Here is a 14,786-nt window from a genome sequence, read left to right as displayed (position 1 = left end):
ATATATATGCATATATATATATATATAAAATTAAAGCCCCAGACTGTAAAACTGAAGGGAACTGAATGAATTATTCTCCTTCTCCTGTATTTTAATAATAAATGTGATTGTCTTCTGCTACTTATCTTGCTGTTGTGCCTGCAGGCCCTCCTAAACTCTTATTGTACAGACAAACTATAAACAGGTGCTGTACCTTGCAGCCTCTGTTTTAACAAGATGAAAGAGTTTGGTATCACTGATGGACTGATGGAGTAAGAGCAAAGATCTCTTACTGAAGCCTGTGTTGGACCCTGCTTACTCAAGAGCTTAATGATCCTGTCAGAAAGTCTGTCTTTAGAATGTGTGGAGAACTGTGTATCTTTAATTTTCCCTTCTTTTAAAGGATGTTTCTTTCATAAGAAGTGGGGGAAGACATGTGCAAGGGGGTGGCTGTTCCTTCCTGTGGTGCACAAGGGAGCAGCCCTTAGGCTGCAAGGTGGCAGGGCAGAGGGGAGCAGGGAAAACACAGTGAGGATCTGGAGCCCTAGTCCTCAGCTGTGGTGGCCAAAACCATCCTGGGGATTGAGCATCTATGTGGAGGTTGCCACAACTTGGGAAATCTGGGATGAAATCTTTGATGAAATAAAACTGAACAGTAAGGACTTATTCTGCAAGGACGCAATGAGCAAGGGGAGCATGTTTTATACAGACTTCAGCTTTATTTTTGCTAGAATTAGTCACTGGAGGCTGTTCGATACTGTCTGACTTTCAAGTTGAAAGACCTTTTGGTCTTCCTGAGAAAATTCACTTTATGGAAGAGGTTCAGGCAACCTCAGAACATGAGTGTACTGGGTCTGGCTGAAGTGGAGTTGACACAGCAAACCAGAAGACAGAAGCAACATTTGCACTAGAGATTCATGTTTTCATGCTTAAAACATAACTAATACTAAAACAAACCAAAATCCTGGCGTGTAATATGTATACTTTCTAAGACTAAAATAAATGGAGGAGGTCATGCTTTTCTTTCTCTTTCCCCTTTGCAGAGTTTCCAAAGAATCTGGATTGTTTGAGTTGGGATAGAGCTGCTGTTTTGAGGGGGGCACCGCTTGTTTTCACCTCATAACACTAATTGTGGCTGTCATGCAAGACAAGACAATCAATGAAGCGGTGCTGTGAAAGTCAGGGGATTAAAAGTGGACAAGTGCAATGGGAGGAGAATTTTCAGACCTGATGCATTTAAAGTTATTGGAGGTTTTAAGTAATCTTTTTAATTTTGATTAATTAATTTTGTAGTGTTCTAGTAGAGGTCAATAACTGACTAATGCTTTGGACAAAGCAGGACGGTTTTGTTGCAGACACTTTTTCATTGAAGTAAAAACATACCCATGTTAAATGTATTTTGAGACACTGACACCCTGCCCCTTGATCAACGTTGCTGGAGTAGGCAGGCTGCTGACCTCCTGCTCCCTGCCACCCTACCCCTTGATTTACATTAGCAGGCTACAATCCATAGCACCCACGTGAGGTATGATCCTCTCAAATCACAGTGCTGTTGCTGGAGCCAAGGGTCAGCACAACTCTTAACCACATTCAGAAGGTGTTTTCATGACTGGATGCTGCTGCCAGTTGATGGGTACACCAGGTGTCCCTGGATGTCCACCAGAGCCATGGCACCACTTACAATGCCACATTTGCTCTTCGTGATTGGGTGAGCTGCCATATGTGGGCATGCTGTTGCTCATCTTTCATACTGACTCCAGAAAGCTTTGTTTTGTAAAGTGGTGTCAGACTCCATCACTGTTTTGACCACACTCAGCAGATAATCTGGAAAAAAAATATAAGGCAGAATATTTGGCATCCGAAATGCAGGGGAATGTTGTGGTACTCGATGTGGCTTCTCGTCTCCCCATCTGAGTTCTACCTCTCATGTCCTGATCATCTCAACACTGAAGAGCTGTAGCCCCTCTTCCTAAATGATAAGCAGAGAAAAAATTGTAGGACTGGGACATATTTGCTTCATTTGGTACCTTTCTTCACCTTCTGGCATCAGCATTCCTCATATTTGCTCTGTGAAGAATCAGTAGTTTAAAAATAGAAAGGAAGGAAGGAAGGAGAAAGAAGAAACCTTCTGGGTCCAGCTTCATCCATAATTTTCAAAAGCTTTGTTTATTTTTAAAATCTTTACTTTCATGTTGACGTTATCTCAGGAGTCCTTATTGATGTCTGTAAGTATGATTTTATATCATTGTAGCTGACTTAACTGTCTTTCTGTTCATGTCCTCTTCTCTCCCAGTGGAGTTTTTATACTGTGATTTGGCTTCCATGAAGTCTATACGGCAGTTTGTGCAGCGGTTTAGAGCAAAGAGTTGTCCACTCCATGTCCTGGTGAATAATGGTGAGTTCTCTTTTTCTTACTCACATATCTGCTGGAGAAGATGTGACAAATGGAGCTCTTGTCTATGACTTTGTACTTCAAACTGATTGTCAGAACCATACGGCAGGTTACAATATGGTTAAATTTACAGGCATGACTTTCTAGGAATTAAATTTCATTTTTCTGAGAGATTGTTAGCTGAGCAGACTGAACACTTCACTGCCACCCCTGCTCATGATGTTACTGCAAGTTTTGATCCTTTGCTGCTTTTTGCTCTCCAGCACTAAAGATCATAGGACTGCACAAGAATCTGAGCATCCCTAATAAAATAAATAAAAAGGAAATCTGTACTTTATATGTGAAGAAAAGCTGTCCTTTCACCTTTATTAACTTTCTCTCCCATGTAATTTCCATGTATGAACATATGTATGTGTTTACTGTCGCTCATGGTGAGCTGAGTTGGAGGGTTAGTCCGTCTGAAATATAATTTAGCAAATTATTAAGTAACCTCAGAGTGGTCACTGCTTAGATCAAGGTGCTGTCGGAAAGTTGTCCATAAAGCTGCGTCCTCAGTTGTCAGCAAATTAAAAGGACAACGTTTCAACATTTTTCTTGCATTCATACAATTATCAAATCAATCTCATTATTTTTAAGGATTTTTACTTTTGTTATTCATGTACTTGTCATGTAATTATGTTTTATAGCCACAGTTTTTTTGGAAACCAGCCCATACCATAATCTTCCTCCAAAAACACCGCATGCTCTGCATGCACTTTCCTAAAGGGAAATTTTCACCTGTCTATTTAACTAGGGGAAAAACCTGCCAGCAACAATTTAGACATCTTTTAGAAGTTTTCTGCTGTTACATGCTGCTGGTCTTGTTTTCCCAAATATTTGCATGTATTTTTATTAAGACATCCCAAAGAACATTTTCTGTTTTGCTGTGCATCCTCCAGTCCTAGTGAGGGCAAACATGCTGTAAATTAAGGGGTTTGTCACATTCACTGATGCCTTAAAGAGTGTTCAGTAACACAAACAAATATTGCAATAAAAATTCAAGAGTATTTTAGTTTCTGATTGATATGAAACATTCATGAAATGTTCAATTAATTGTTCATTTTTATTTGATTAGTCAAAAAAAGCCTACCATTATTATTTTAATTGTGCAATAATTAAAGGTAGTGGATATTTAATCCTGCATACAAAATCTTCGCAGTTTTACATGCCTACTTTAAAAATGCAGAATAGAAATGATTACACAGGTGGGAACAACAGTATTTAAAAAAACTATCATTTTGGGGAAAAAAATGGGGTTTGAGGACTGTGCACTTGTCAGGCATCTTCTGCCCTCCACCAGTTGTCTGCACGAGCAAAGCCAGGACCATGCTGCAGGATCTTGAGGGCAGCTTGGGGAAAAAATGATGGGACTGAAGCAAGAGCATACTTGGGAAGCCCACTTGGATAGAGGATTTTGGTCTGCCCTGAATGCTGCTGGAGCAGGATGCAGTTAAATATATCTTCTTAATCAAGAAACAAAGTTCTATGAAAATATATCTAATGTGCCTCGGATGATACGAGACCTAAGACTGTAGGTCCAAAGCTTGTCTTAAAAAATAAGCTTGAGACTAGTATTTGCCTGAATCAGTCTATATTTTCACGACCTGCAAGAAGGGCATTTGATTTCACTTACATTTGGTTACCAAATAAAGTTGGCAAGAGAAATATGTTCTTTGAGAAAATCCTGTCAGAGATTACAATGAAATGGATGCTTCAATTCTTCTTTTTGCTGAATCTTTAACAAAATCACAGAAATTATTATGTCCAAAGCTGCTGTAAAAAATCCCACATAATTAGGTTAGTCTCTGAACATTATCTGGCAAGCTTCTGAAAGCTCTTTCCTGTTTTGGTGGGTTTTTTTTGTTGTGGTTTTTGCTTGCTTTTTTGTTTGTTTGTGTTTGATTTTTTTGTTTGTTTGTTTTTGTGTTTTTTTTTCTTTGTTTGCTTGGGGTTTTTTGTTGCTGTTGTTTTGGTTTGGGGTTTTTTTGTCCTTTTTGTATGCTCTTGTAAATAATCTGTAGCATTCAGTTCTATTACTAGTTTCATAGTGAAAACCCAAGTGATTCCTTTGTACACAAGAGCAGAATGGGCATACCTAGTGGAGGAGAAGTGGCCTGATGTCAAAATCTTTGAATAGCTTCTCTTGGCTTTTTGTTGAGCACATCCAAAATAAAAACTGTCATTTGGGCCAACAAGTAGGATTTCCCTTTTCCCTTTTCCCTTTTCCCTTTTCCTTCCTCTATCAATTTTTTTTCATTTTTTTTTCCACTGTAATGCAATACACCAAGGAGGAACATTCAGTCCATCGTGGACTGCAGAGCTGGAGGCATTATTCACTTAAAAGCCTGATCAGTTGCCAGCTCCACTGTCTTCACTGCATGATCCCCTGGACACGGGCTTGGCTGTCTGGAAGAGGACAATGCTTGCAATATTTAAATGTTTGATGGGAATAAGTTGTTGGGCACGTTGTCAGTGACTGTGTATGCTTTCTGTCAGAAAACTCCCTTCTCAATAGGAAGGCAGTTTGTGTGACCATTAGATGTACAGGTTATCTCATCATGACATGGTTAATTTTCTAATGCCTCAGTATATGTATCTAGAATAGTAGGTTTCTCAGTATCACCTAGTACTTTCTTATTTGTTACAGACCTTGAAGGTCTAGTGTTCTTGAGAGGAAGAAGCATTCTTGTTTTTTCAGATATTGAGAAGATCCTGTGGGGCAGGATTCTGCAAAAATGCATTTGTAGGCAGTCATATGCTTTTAAGAGTCTGATACAAAGTCTGTGGGGCTAATGGAATATCTCCTTTAAATTTTGAAAATCAGACTTTGTGTGGGTCACATGACTTGTGAATCCAACCGCAGGCAACCTAATAAAAATTCTTGTCTCTGTCTTCATAGTACCAAGGAAAGTTTTAACATTATACAATAATACACACTATGAAATTAATACTGAAATATTATTAAAGACATATGATTTGGCATGAATTACTGTGCTAGGTAAAAAATCAATACTACATGTATGACCTAAGATCATTATGAAATTCATTAGTTTTCGAGGTCACTGCTGATTTTTTTAAAATATGTATCTACATCAATTGCTCTCTGTCACCTGCCTAGCTCAAGGTTCTAGTTGGAAAGTAAATTAGTACTGAAATCCTGAGTTTCAAAGTATCGCCCTAGATCTAGACACTCAGGTCCCACAAAAATTTCATCAAGGTTTAGGTATCCAACTAATTCAGGCAATTTAAGAAGTCTTATGTGAATATTTAGGGTGTTCAAAATGGAGATCAGTGCACTGAAGACACCTCCTCTCTTCTTGTTACAGTGAATTTATCATATACATTTAACTTTCTAATTTCTAATTTAAAAGGAAAAATTTGGTTGAATGCACACATTATTTCAGCTGACAAATAAAGGCATGTTGTTCATTACTATCCTTTCTGCCTCAGTAATGTGCATGCTCAGCTCTTGGTTTTTAAAATAAACAAAACATTAAACATGCAAATAGAGTATTACATAAAGCTTTTTTTTTTAAAATATGGTGTGGTAATGCTAAAAAGATAAAATGCTGTGACACAGAAAGCAAATCCATTTTCTGTGAAAAAAAAAAAGTAAGCTGAATAGCTGAACTCTGAGCCACAGAAAGATGGATGCGGTACAAGCAGTTTAAAAAACTTAATCTGACAGGTCAGAATAATACATCTTCTAGTCCACAAATTAGCAGCTGAGTCCCAATGTTTTATTTGTTTTTGAAAAGAAATGTGTCTTCGTACAGTTGAAAAGCATTTAGCAAATTACAGCGTGTACAGTAGTGTAATTATTGAATACATTCATTAAAAAGGTATTGCTGTTAAGACACGTTAGAAAGTGTCCTATCTTCCTGTGGTTGCAAAAGGGACAGATAGCAAAACATTTCATAAAATTCCACAAGCAGTAGTCACAGTTTCATGCCGGAGAGGTGTTTTTTTTCTAATTTGAAGGCAGTTATTTTCTCTGTGTGCTAGAGATGTTTCTCAGCACCCTGTAGTTAATGTTTTTGCTTATACATTGTTTACAGTACTTAATCTTAAAAGATAATAAACCCAAGAAAGCTAACACCAAAATCACATCTTCAGTGATAGTACAACACCTGCAGATACCAAACATGCACGGTGTAAATCGTCAGCCATGAAGTTCCAACTACCTTCTCTGTCACAGTTCATTTAATGGTTTGTGATTTTGGCTACAGATTAGGAAAGGAGGGGGAGAAAACAAGGAAGACATTTAGTATATTCCCTGCCATGTACACAGACAAAAAAAAAAAAAGCACTTAGAGATATTATTAGTCTATTGTAGACAGATTACAGTTAATATATTTGAGGTTGAAGCCTATCTAAGCCAATTTAAAATCAGTATTTCTGAACTGCTGGCTAATTCAGATGTTCATATTTTGTACTTTGGGGATCATCTGAGAAATGTCAGTCTCTTGATAGAATGAGTATGTCTCTATAAAATTCCCTCTTCAGTTCCTAGTGCACAATAAAAGCTGTATCAGGAGGTAAGTATGTAATATATATATTTCTTTGTGTTACTTACACACGGTTACTTAACATGCACTCCAGCCATAATCCTTTGTGGGGAGGTATTTAAGTAGTCCCATGGATGCTGTCATGGTTGATCATAGAGTAAATTATTCTTTTGTTTGATCATTTGCAGGATCAGATCTTCAGAAGTACAAGATGTGAAGGGTAGGAATGAGTAGATATATAAAGTACAAACATTTTATAGGTACATGCCTATTCACAGGTATTATTGATTAGTTAGGTTTAACAGTAGTTACTTACATTAGCACAGTGGGCTCTACAAAAAGATTCCGTCTCAGTGGATTAGGTAAGAGCCAGCTCCTCTCTCTGTAGCAGCTGCAGGCTGCACAGACTACAAGACGAAAAGGAGAGAAACCCAGAGAAGTGGAAATTCACTGGAGAAAGCCTTGAAGGGAAGCTAGTGAAGAGGGTCGCTCATGGCTCCAGTGGAACTTGGATTTCATAAAAAATAATGGTTCTCTTCCAGCCACAGGGGAGGCTGTGGTGAACTCAGGTACTGATACCTCCTGAATCTTGTTCAGTACCTTGCTTACAGAATTGTTTCATCTTTATCCTTCCTCAAAGACAAGTTAGAGCAATATGTAAACTAAGCTGAGATGGCAAAGGTGTAGAAGGACAGGGAGAAAGAAAGAGGGCGAGCAGAAGGACAAGTGGCCCTTTACCTGTTTCTAATGGGTGATGGATACTAGGCATGACAGGAGAGCTGGGCCTTTGGAAGATGGTTAGAGCTAGAAGACATGATTTGAGGTGGTGGGAGTATTAGATGATGGGCAAAACTAGAAGATCCATAAACACACTACCTAGTAGCATTAGTGTTCTAAAATAAGAAGATACTCTCAGAGCCATATTTTTTGGAGCAGCTCAGTGTGTGACATGACATTTACTTAGATTTTTCAGAAGTGGCCATCTTTGTAAGAGACGACTCAAAAGTACGTGGAGTCTGGCTGATCATACAGTGTGCTTTACAGGTACTAGGTGCCTTGGGTACTGGAAGTCACTTGTCTGGGCACGTGTCAGAGAATATGTCAGCGTAGTGCTGACAGTATCCAACCCAGCTTATTCGGAGCAACCAAGGGCTGTGAAATGCCAACATTTACCTAGCACCAAGATTTTTAGCAGCAGTCGGCTAGAGCTTTTATTATACTTGAATTGCGTCATTGTCTGCCAGAATGATATGTATCCTATATAAAGATACCAGATTTTTTTATAAAAAGATTATTTCTTACATGAAGAAACTTCCGACTTTCAAACTGTAAGGATTTCATTCATGAAAATCCTGACCTTTGTTTGATACTATCTTTCTCTTTCTTGTTTCAAAGCTTTTTCCCTCTGTGGTATCAAACACTGTGAAAAAAGGAAATATCTCAGGCTCCACATGCTGCAGGTTCTTGACACATTTGCTTTTATGTCCTGAATGTGAATATTTTATCAGTGGAAGACAGAGACAAAATTCAGTTATTGATGGATTAGGAAGCTCAACCAATTTTACTTAAGTGTGTGGAACATTTGCCACTGGCTTTTCTGAGGAGGTGGAGTGAGCCATATTTTATTCTTAACTATATCCTTTCATAGATTTTAGGTAAAAATATTTTTTATACAAATTCCAAAATAGGATTTTTTACTTCTAAGAGAAAATCCTGTTGAATTTGAAAGCTGTGACTGAATTCCCTATTTTCTGATTGTGAGTGGGATAACTCACCGTTATGCCACCTCTAGTAATCAAACAGTTACTGAGAATATTTTTAGGGAACACAGGTTTTTTTTTTTTTTCCACCCAGACCCAATTATGAATGCTCTGATTTATTTTAGTATAAAATAAATTGTATTTTCTTTTTTTAGCTGACACATTTTCCAAGGAACTAGCCTGTGCATTCTGTATTTGCTATGTAGTAGTGTGACATTGAATCAGAAAGTGAATCTGTTCTGAAGGAAGTACTGCAACCTATACAGTTTTGTGTTGAACCTGCTAAGATTTTTTGTTGTTCTCACACTCCTTGAATGTGGATTGTCTGCATTCTTTCTTTTTTTTCCTTTAACCTACTGATAAACTAAGACTTGCTTTTGCTGGAAAGCTGCATTGCTTTATCTTCTTTGGCGTAGCTAATAGAGTCCAATTCTTTCTCCCTTGTGGGCATTATAGGTCTGTCTGGGAGCACTAGTGACAGACATTATTCATTTTCAATTCCTTACTAGTTAGCCAAACTTTTAATCTTTGGGCTAAGAGTTTCCATGCCAAGTATTTGCCTTAAGCTTTTTTTTTTTTTCCTTTGTAGTGCCAGATAAAAGAATTTATCTGTTTCCAACAATGATAAGAAAAACATCTTTTTTTTTAATATAAAAAATGATGGTAAGTTTCTTTAGAAAGGTTCTGGTGTTATCAGTTTGGAATGGGTACTTGAATGCAAGAAAGATGCTGCCTTTGTGTCAGAGGCAGCTGCACCTTTCGCCACCCATGGAATATTTCCTTGATGGGTCCAGTCAGCAGCCGGTTAAGCACTGCAGTTTGAAAATCAACTTTTACATTTTAATCACTAAAGTTTTTGTTTTTATCAAGCATGTCCTGAGTTGAGACTGAACAGGTCTTTCTGCTAGAATCACAGCCCTGAGCCATGGTAGGAAGTACTGCAAGCAAGCAAACGCAGCCGTACTGAGGCTGGGCGTCAGTGTCCTGTCTGCTCCCCACTGCTGCCGCCGAGCTGGAGTGCAGATGGCCACTGTGGCTCACTTCAGGCTCCTCCAGGTCTCTCCACCGGGGGCCTGGGTCCTCGGTGATCTCCATGACAAGCTTCTGTCTCAGGAAAAGCAGACTACTAGGTGGGGAGAAGTAGATGGGAGGTGATGGGTCTGGGCTTTAGGCTTTACTTTGATACACTGTTGGAACATGGCTGTGGAGCTGGGGTATGATGTCAGCACTCAGGACCTCAATGTCTCTCTAGGCATGGCTGGTGAGCTGATGTAGCTGAGACCTCAATTGGCTAATGACCATATCTCTCTAGAAGCGCTGGCTCTTGCATTTTTATGCATAATGACAATACCGTTAGCATGGAAGAGGAAGAAGCCTGGTTTGAATGCGGATGGGACAAGACCATAACGTCCAAGAAAGGCAGATTTATATGAGAAGCCTAGGTTTGGAGAATTGAAATACAAGAGGCAGTTAAGGTGGAGAGGTTGTGAGCAAGACCCAGCAGAAGATGGAGAGAAGAGCTGATGGAAGGGAACAGGACTGTTAGGTGGGAACCATTAGTATGGAGGAGAATTTGATGGCAATACACTTGAATTTGCTGATTGAAAACTTTTAAACAGAATTAAACTATGAATTTAGCATATATTCTATTCCAATATCAATAAATTAATAAGATAGTAAGTACAGAGAGAGGGAGTTGTTGTGGGTAGTGAGGATGAGGAGAGATATTAAGTATGTGTGAACTGTTGGAGAGGTATCAGTCAGTTTGCAAGTACTGAAACACCACATAATTCATGAAGACTGAGTCCTTATCTCAAGGATTAGAGTTGTGCACCAACTGATGGAACCTTTTCTTGCAGTGAGGGAGTTCTTGACTGATCTCTTTTTTACAAATTTACTGATGTTTAGCAGCAGTGAGAATTATCCCTGTCAGTGGGTACGTGACTGGAACACCTGTCTTCTGTCTGGCCAGGGACTTCAACGTAACTTGTAGAAAATAATTGTCATCTACCCCTGTGTCACAACTGGTTGACACTGAAGAGAGGATGGGGTGGGAGCCTCAGAGCCACAGATCATGGCCCTGTAAAGAGCAAGGGAAAGGTGAGACAGGCATGTGACTGGCAGGTACATGCAGGATGCAGAGTGAGATCTGAGATTCAGGCACGAAGGAGGGGCTGGGTAAGAAGATTAGGAAGAAACAACTCACCATTTTCAGGGAAGCAGAGAAACAGATGAAGCTGATATGCACATCTGGGGCTGAACCTCTCCCCTCCTTCCTGCACATATGCTGTACCTTGATAAGGTGAGGACTGGGTCACCAGATTCTGGGGGTAAGGGAGGGAAGGGAGTGCATCTCAGAGCTTTGGCTAGGAAAGAGCACACTGTCCTTGGCTTTGGCATGGCTGTGCATTTTGGCCAGCACATGGAGTTGGGGAAGTTGTCAGGAAGCCAGGTTTTCTTTGTAACTGTTTAGATTTTTGCCTTTTGGGCTTTTATATACTGTTAATTTGGCTTCTGTGTGTGGTCCTGTCTAGAGTCAGAATACTTTTCTGGGACAGCAGTAGGTGTGGAGCATACCAGTAGCATGGGGCTCTGGGTTATGAATGCAGCTTAGCAAGCAATGTTACTAAATGTACAGTTATCGAGACGTTCATTCCACTATAGCTATCCCCATTCAGGAGAGAAGTGGGCTATACTATTCTACACGTAGATCCATCCATAGTTCTTTTGGTGTATGGGTGTGCAGAGCTGAGTGGTTTCAACACTCTGTTAAGGGACGTTGGTCACCTCATGTGGCTGCACTCACGGGATGGAAAATGCGAGTAAATGAATTAGCTACACCATTACAAAGCCTGTATGGAGAAAAGGCTTTGTGTGTTTAGTCAGAGTTTTTGTCTCTATTCGTTTCTCCTCTTGGGAAATTTTTTGGTACAGTATATGTCTCTTCCTTCTAAATAACAAGAATTGGATGAATGTGATTATATAGGTTCACCTCCAGCTGTGAAGGTGTTACATATAAATGTATGTGTCTGACCTCTTGCATGGTCTGTCCAGCCTTTGAGTTGCTAGGGATAAAAGAATTTGTGAGGGAACTGCCTCCAAACCCTCTTCCATGAGCCTGCCTGGGAGGGAAAACATTTTGTTCTGCATATTAAAAAGATATTTTAAATCTTTCTTTTGTAGTGAGCTTGAGAGAGCTACCTTTAAAAATCTTTAAGTAGCTCCCAGTAAATAAATCTAGATGATTGAAATACTTGTATTTGTAAAGCTCTTAAAACATGTTTTATAACGGGGTTGAAGGATGTCTTTGCAGTGGGAGATACAGGAATTACAGTTATGTTTACCATCACCTGCAGTACAGGCAGGCATGTTACAATACCTCCTATATAATCCAATAAAAATATGGTATGCCTGGCCTGTGATATTTACAACTGTCATAAAATTTTTGGTTATGCTGTGTGCAGTATCAGATCCATTATGCTCTTAAAAACACATAAGGCTAATTCACTTATGGATCCCAAACCAAGAGTTTCAGTAGGAAGTTGTATAGAAAATCACGATAAATGATTGTTTACAAAGACAGTTCTCTTGATGAACAGTTGTTCAGCATAGTTCTGCAACCAAATATTTTCCTTGCTCTATTTCTACTCTTGCAAAGTAACACATGGATGTGCCACTTGAAATTTTGAAGCCCCCTCAAGATCTGATGCGATTCCTCCCACCCTTTTCCTAGGCCACACATGCCTTTTCAGGCACGGGTTGCAATAGACACTGAACCAGAACACTACATCTCCTTGGTGTGCTGGGCCCTTGCTTTCCTGAACCTAGCACTGCTCTCCTTATATACTTGGGAGTTAGCCACCTCCTGATAGCCTAGTACCTCTGTGTTTGGGTCATGATAACCTAGCATGTCTGTGTCTCAGTCGTGATAACCTAGTACAACTGTACCTCAGCCATGGTCAACAGGGAGGAGATATCAAACTTGGGAAGTCAGCAATTTCTGGGTCTGTGCAACTGGCAAAAAATACCAAAATGTTTCAACATCCAAGGTGAGCCAGACTGAAAAAATATCCGATGAAAGTCAATTATGTCAGACCCTATAACCAGTGATCCTCAAGTGAGTCCCTTTGAGCTCTCCTGGATCACAGCAGGCTGGGTTCTGCACCTCCCCTGAGTGAGACGTCTCCCCAGGATGTAGTCAGACTTTTCAAAACTCAATTATCATCCATTGAGAATGCTGAAACATTATGAGTATTTGCTCTAAACTTCAGAAGAAGGAAATTTATTTGGGAAAGTATCCAGTATACCTTTAATAGACTCCCACAGGGATATAAACACTCACCACAATTGCTCATGCCGCGACTGCTGAACTTTTGCGGACAGTTACGCTCCCTGAAGCAGGAAAACTATATCAGTTTATAGATGATATTTTAATTGGAGGAACTTTCCCTGAAAAGGTTGGAGAGACTGCAGCAAATGTCTGGTAAACATTGTGTGATGTGGAAATTGAAATTCCGCCTAAAAAATGTCAGGGACCAAGTAAAGAAATAAAATTTTGTGGAATTTGGTGGACTGCAGGAAGCACAGAGATTCCACCAGACACTCTAAATAAAACAACACACATGCACTCCAAAAAAATGAGAAGACTGACAACTCATTATTAAAATCAGAAAGACGCTATGTTGTATGGATTCCATACCATAAGAATAAGCGAAATCATTCTTACTTTACAATGAAGAAGAAAGGTGAAAAGAGAAAAACAAAACAAACCAACAAACAACAAAAAACCCCAACTTTTTAAAAAATGTTTAAATAGTATTGTATTCAATTGTATTTAAACTAGAAAGAATTAAAAACAGAAGCAGCTTCTGTTCTTTGAGTTACCATTTGAGGCCCTTGAATAAACAGATGACATTTCTGGCCAAAAGAAAATCAATAACATGCCACTTTTAGTATCTCCTGAATGTTAGGTAGTTAATAATTTAAAAAAGAGGGCTTGCTGCTACACTGACAAGGTTTTCTCTTCTGTCAGAGAAGCAGCCAGATTCAGTTGCCCGTTGGGTATTCCTTTGTATGCTCACTTTCAGTGAATTAAAATGGCTTCTCATCAAATAAGAGAAACGGCCCTCAAACTGCAGGGCAAGATTTTTTGATAGCCTTGATATGAACCACCTCAAAGATGAGAGCCTTTAAAAAAAGTCTTTTCAAAGGTGTTTTGGATTAATCTTATTTGACCATCTCTTGTAGACAAAAAGGGAATTTTAATAGCAACAAATGCGAGCAGAGGTGATTGTGCCTGCTCAAGGACTTAAGCACAATTTCTACTCAGGGGAAGCTCCTCAAGAGTGAGCAAAATAATTTCTGGGAATGTGTATCTTAAAAAGTTATGCGTTGCATGAGTAATTTTTTTTTACTGTAGTCAAACCTGAGCTCAGATCATGGTTTTTGCTTCCAGGATGTGCAGCACAGATGGTGGAGACTAATTGGGGTGGAGGGCAAAGCCTCAATGTGCTCTTGAAATCCTAAACCTCTCTGAAGGACCAGGGGGCAGCTGCTGCAGCACAAGTATCCTCAGGGCTGATGTGAGCCCTAACAGCCTCCACAGGTTTACCTGCTGGTCCTGGTGCAAAGCTGAACGTCTGTAACAGCTGTTTACAGCATTTCTCTCCAGACAAATTATTGCATCCCTCCATCTGACTCAGCCAACAGAAGTGTGCGTGTGCATGGAGGTGTTTCCTATAGCAAGCCTTGCAGCATCCCCAGCAAATGCAAAAGCAGCATTTGGGGTTCACATCAGCATTGCTCTTCCAGGGCTGTTTTATGTTGCCTGCCTTTTCTTGGGCTTGCCTTTTAGCAGTGTTGCTGCAAACAGACCTGTGGCAAACTGCTTCCTCTCACTTTTTCCAAGTGTCACAGCTTTGGAGGACAGGATAGGCCTCAGAGTGATACATATAATTGCCTTGCACCAGCCCTAGTGCTCAGAGGTGAAGAAATGTTCCCATCTGCTCTCCAGTAGCTTGCACTAAGCTCTGTCTCTACTAAAACTTGTACTGTAGTGGGCTGAGACTTGGTCTGGGAGATTTGGGTCTGTTGTCCTTCTCACTCTTT

General features: G+C 39.7%; 1 protein-coding gene across 1 annotated transcript in view; it reads left to right on the top strand.

Moving 5' to 3' along the window:
• Positions 1-2,093: 2,093 nt before the first annotated feature.
• DHRSX (dehydrogenase/reductase (SDR family) X-linked) overlaps positions 2,094-14,786 on the top strand; it is a 61,868-nt gene continuing 49,175 nt past the window's right edge. The window contains exons 1-2 of the mRNA XM_008948600.1: positions 2,094-2,111; positions 2,273-2,374. Coding sequence (XP_008946848.1) covers positions 2,302-2,374 — 73 coding nt within the window. The 5' untranslated portion in view covers positions 2,094-2,111; positions 2,273-2,301. The remainder of the gene's footprint in view (positions 2,112-2,272; positions 2,375-14,786) is intronic.

Source organism: Merops nubicus, unplaced genomic scaffold (genome assembly GCF_000691845.1).
Source record: "Merops nubicus isolate BGI_N331 unplaced genomic scaffold, ASM69184v1 scaffold4411, whole genome shotgun sequence".
Taxonomy (NCBI): domain Eukaryota; kingdom Metazoa; phylum Chordata; class Aves; order Coraciiformes; family Meropidae; genus Merops; species Merops nubicus.
Note: the sequence above shows the minus strand (reverse complement) of the source record. Positions and strands in the feature narration are given on the sequence as shown.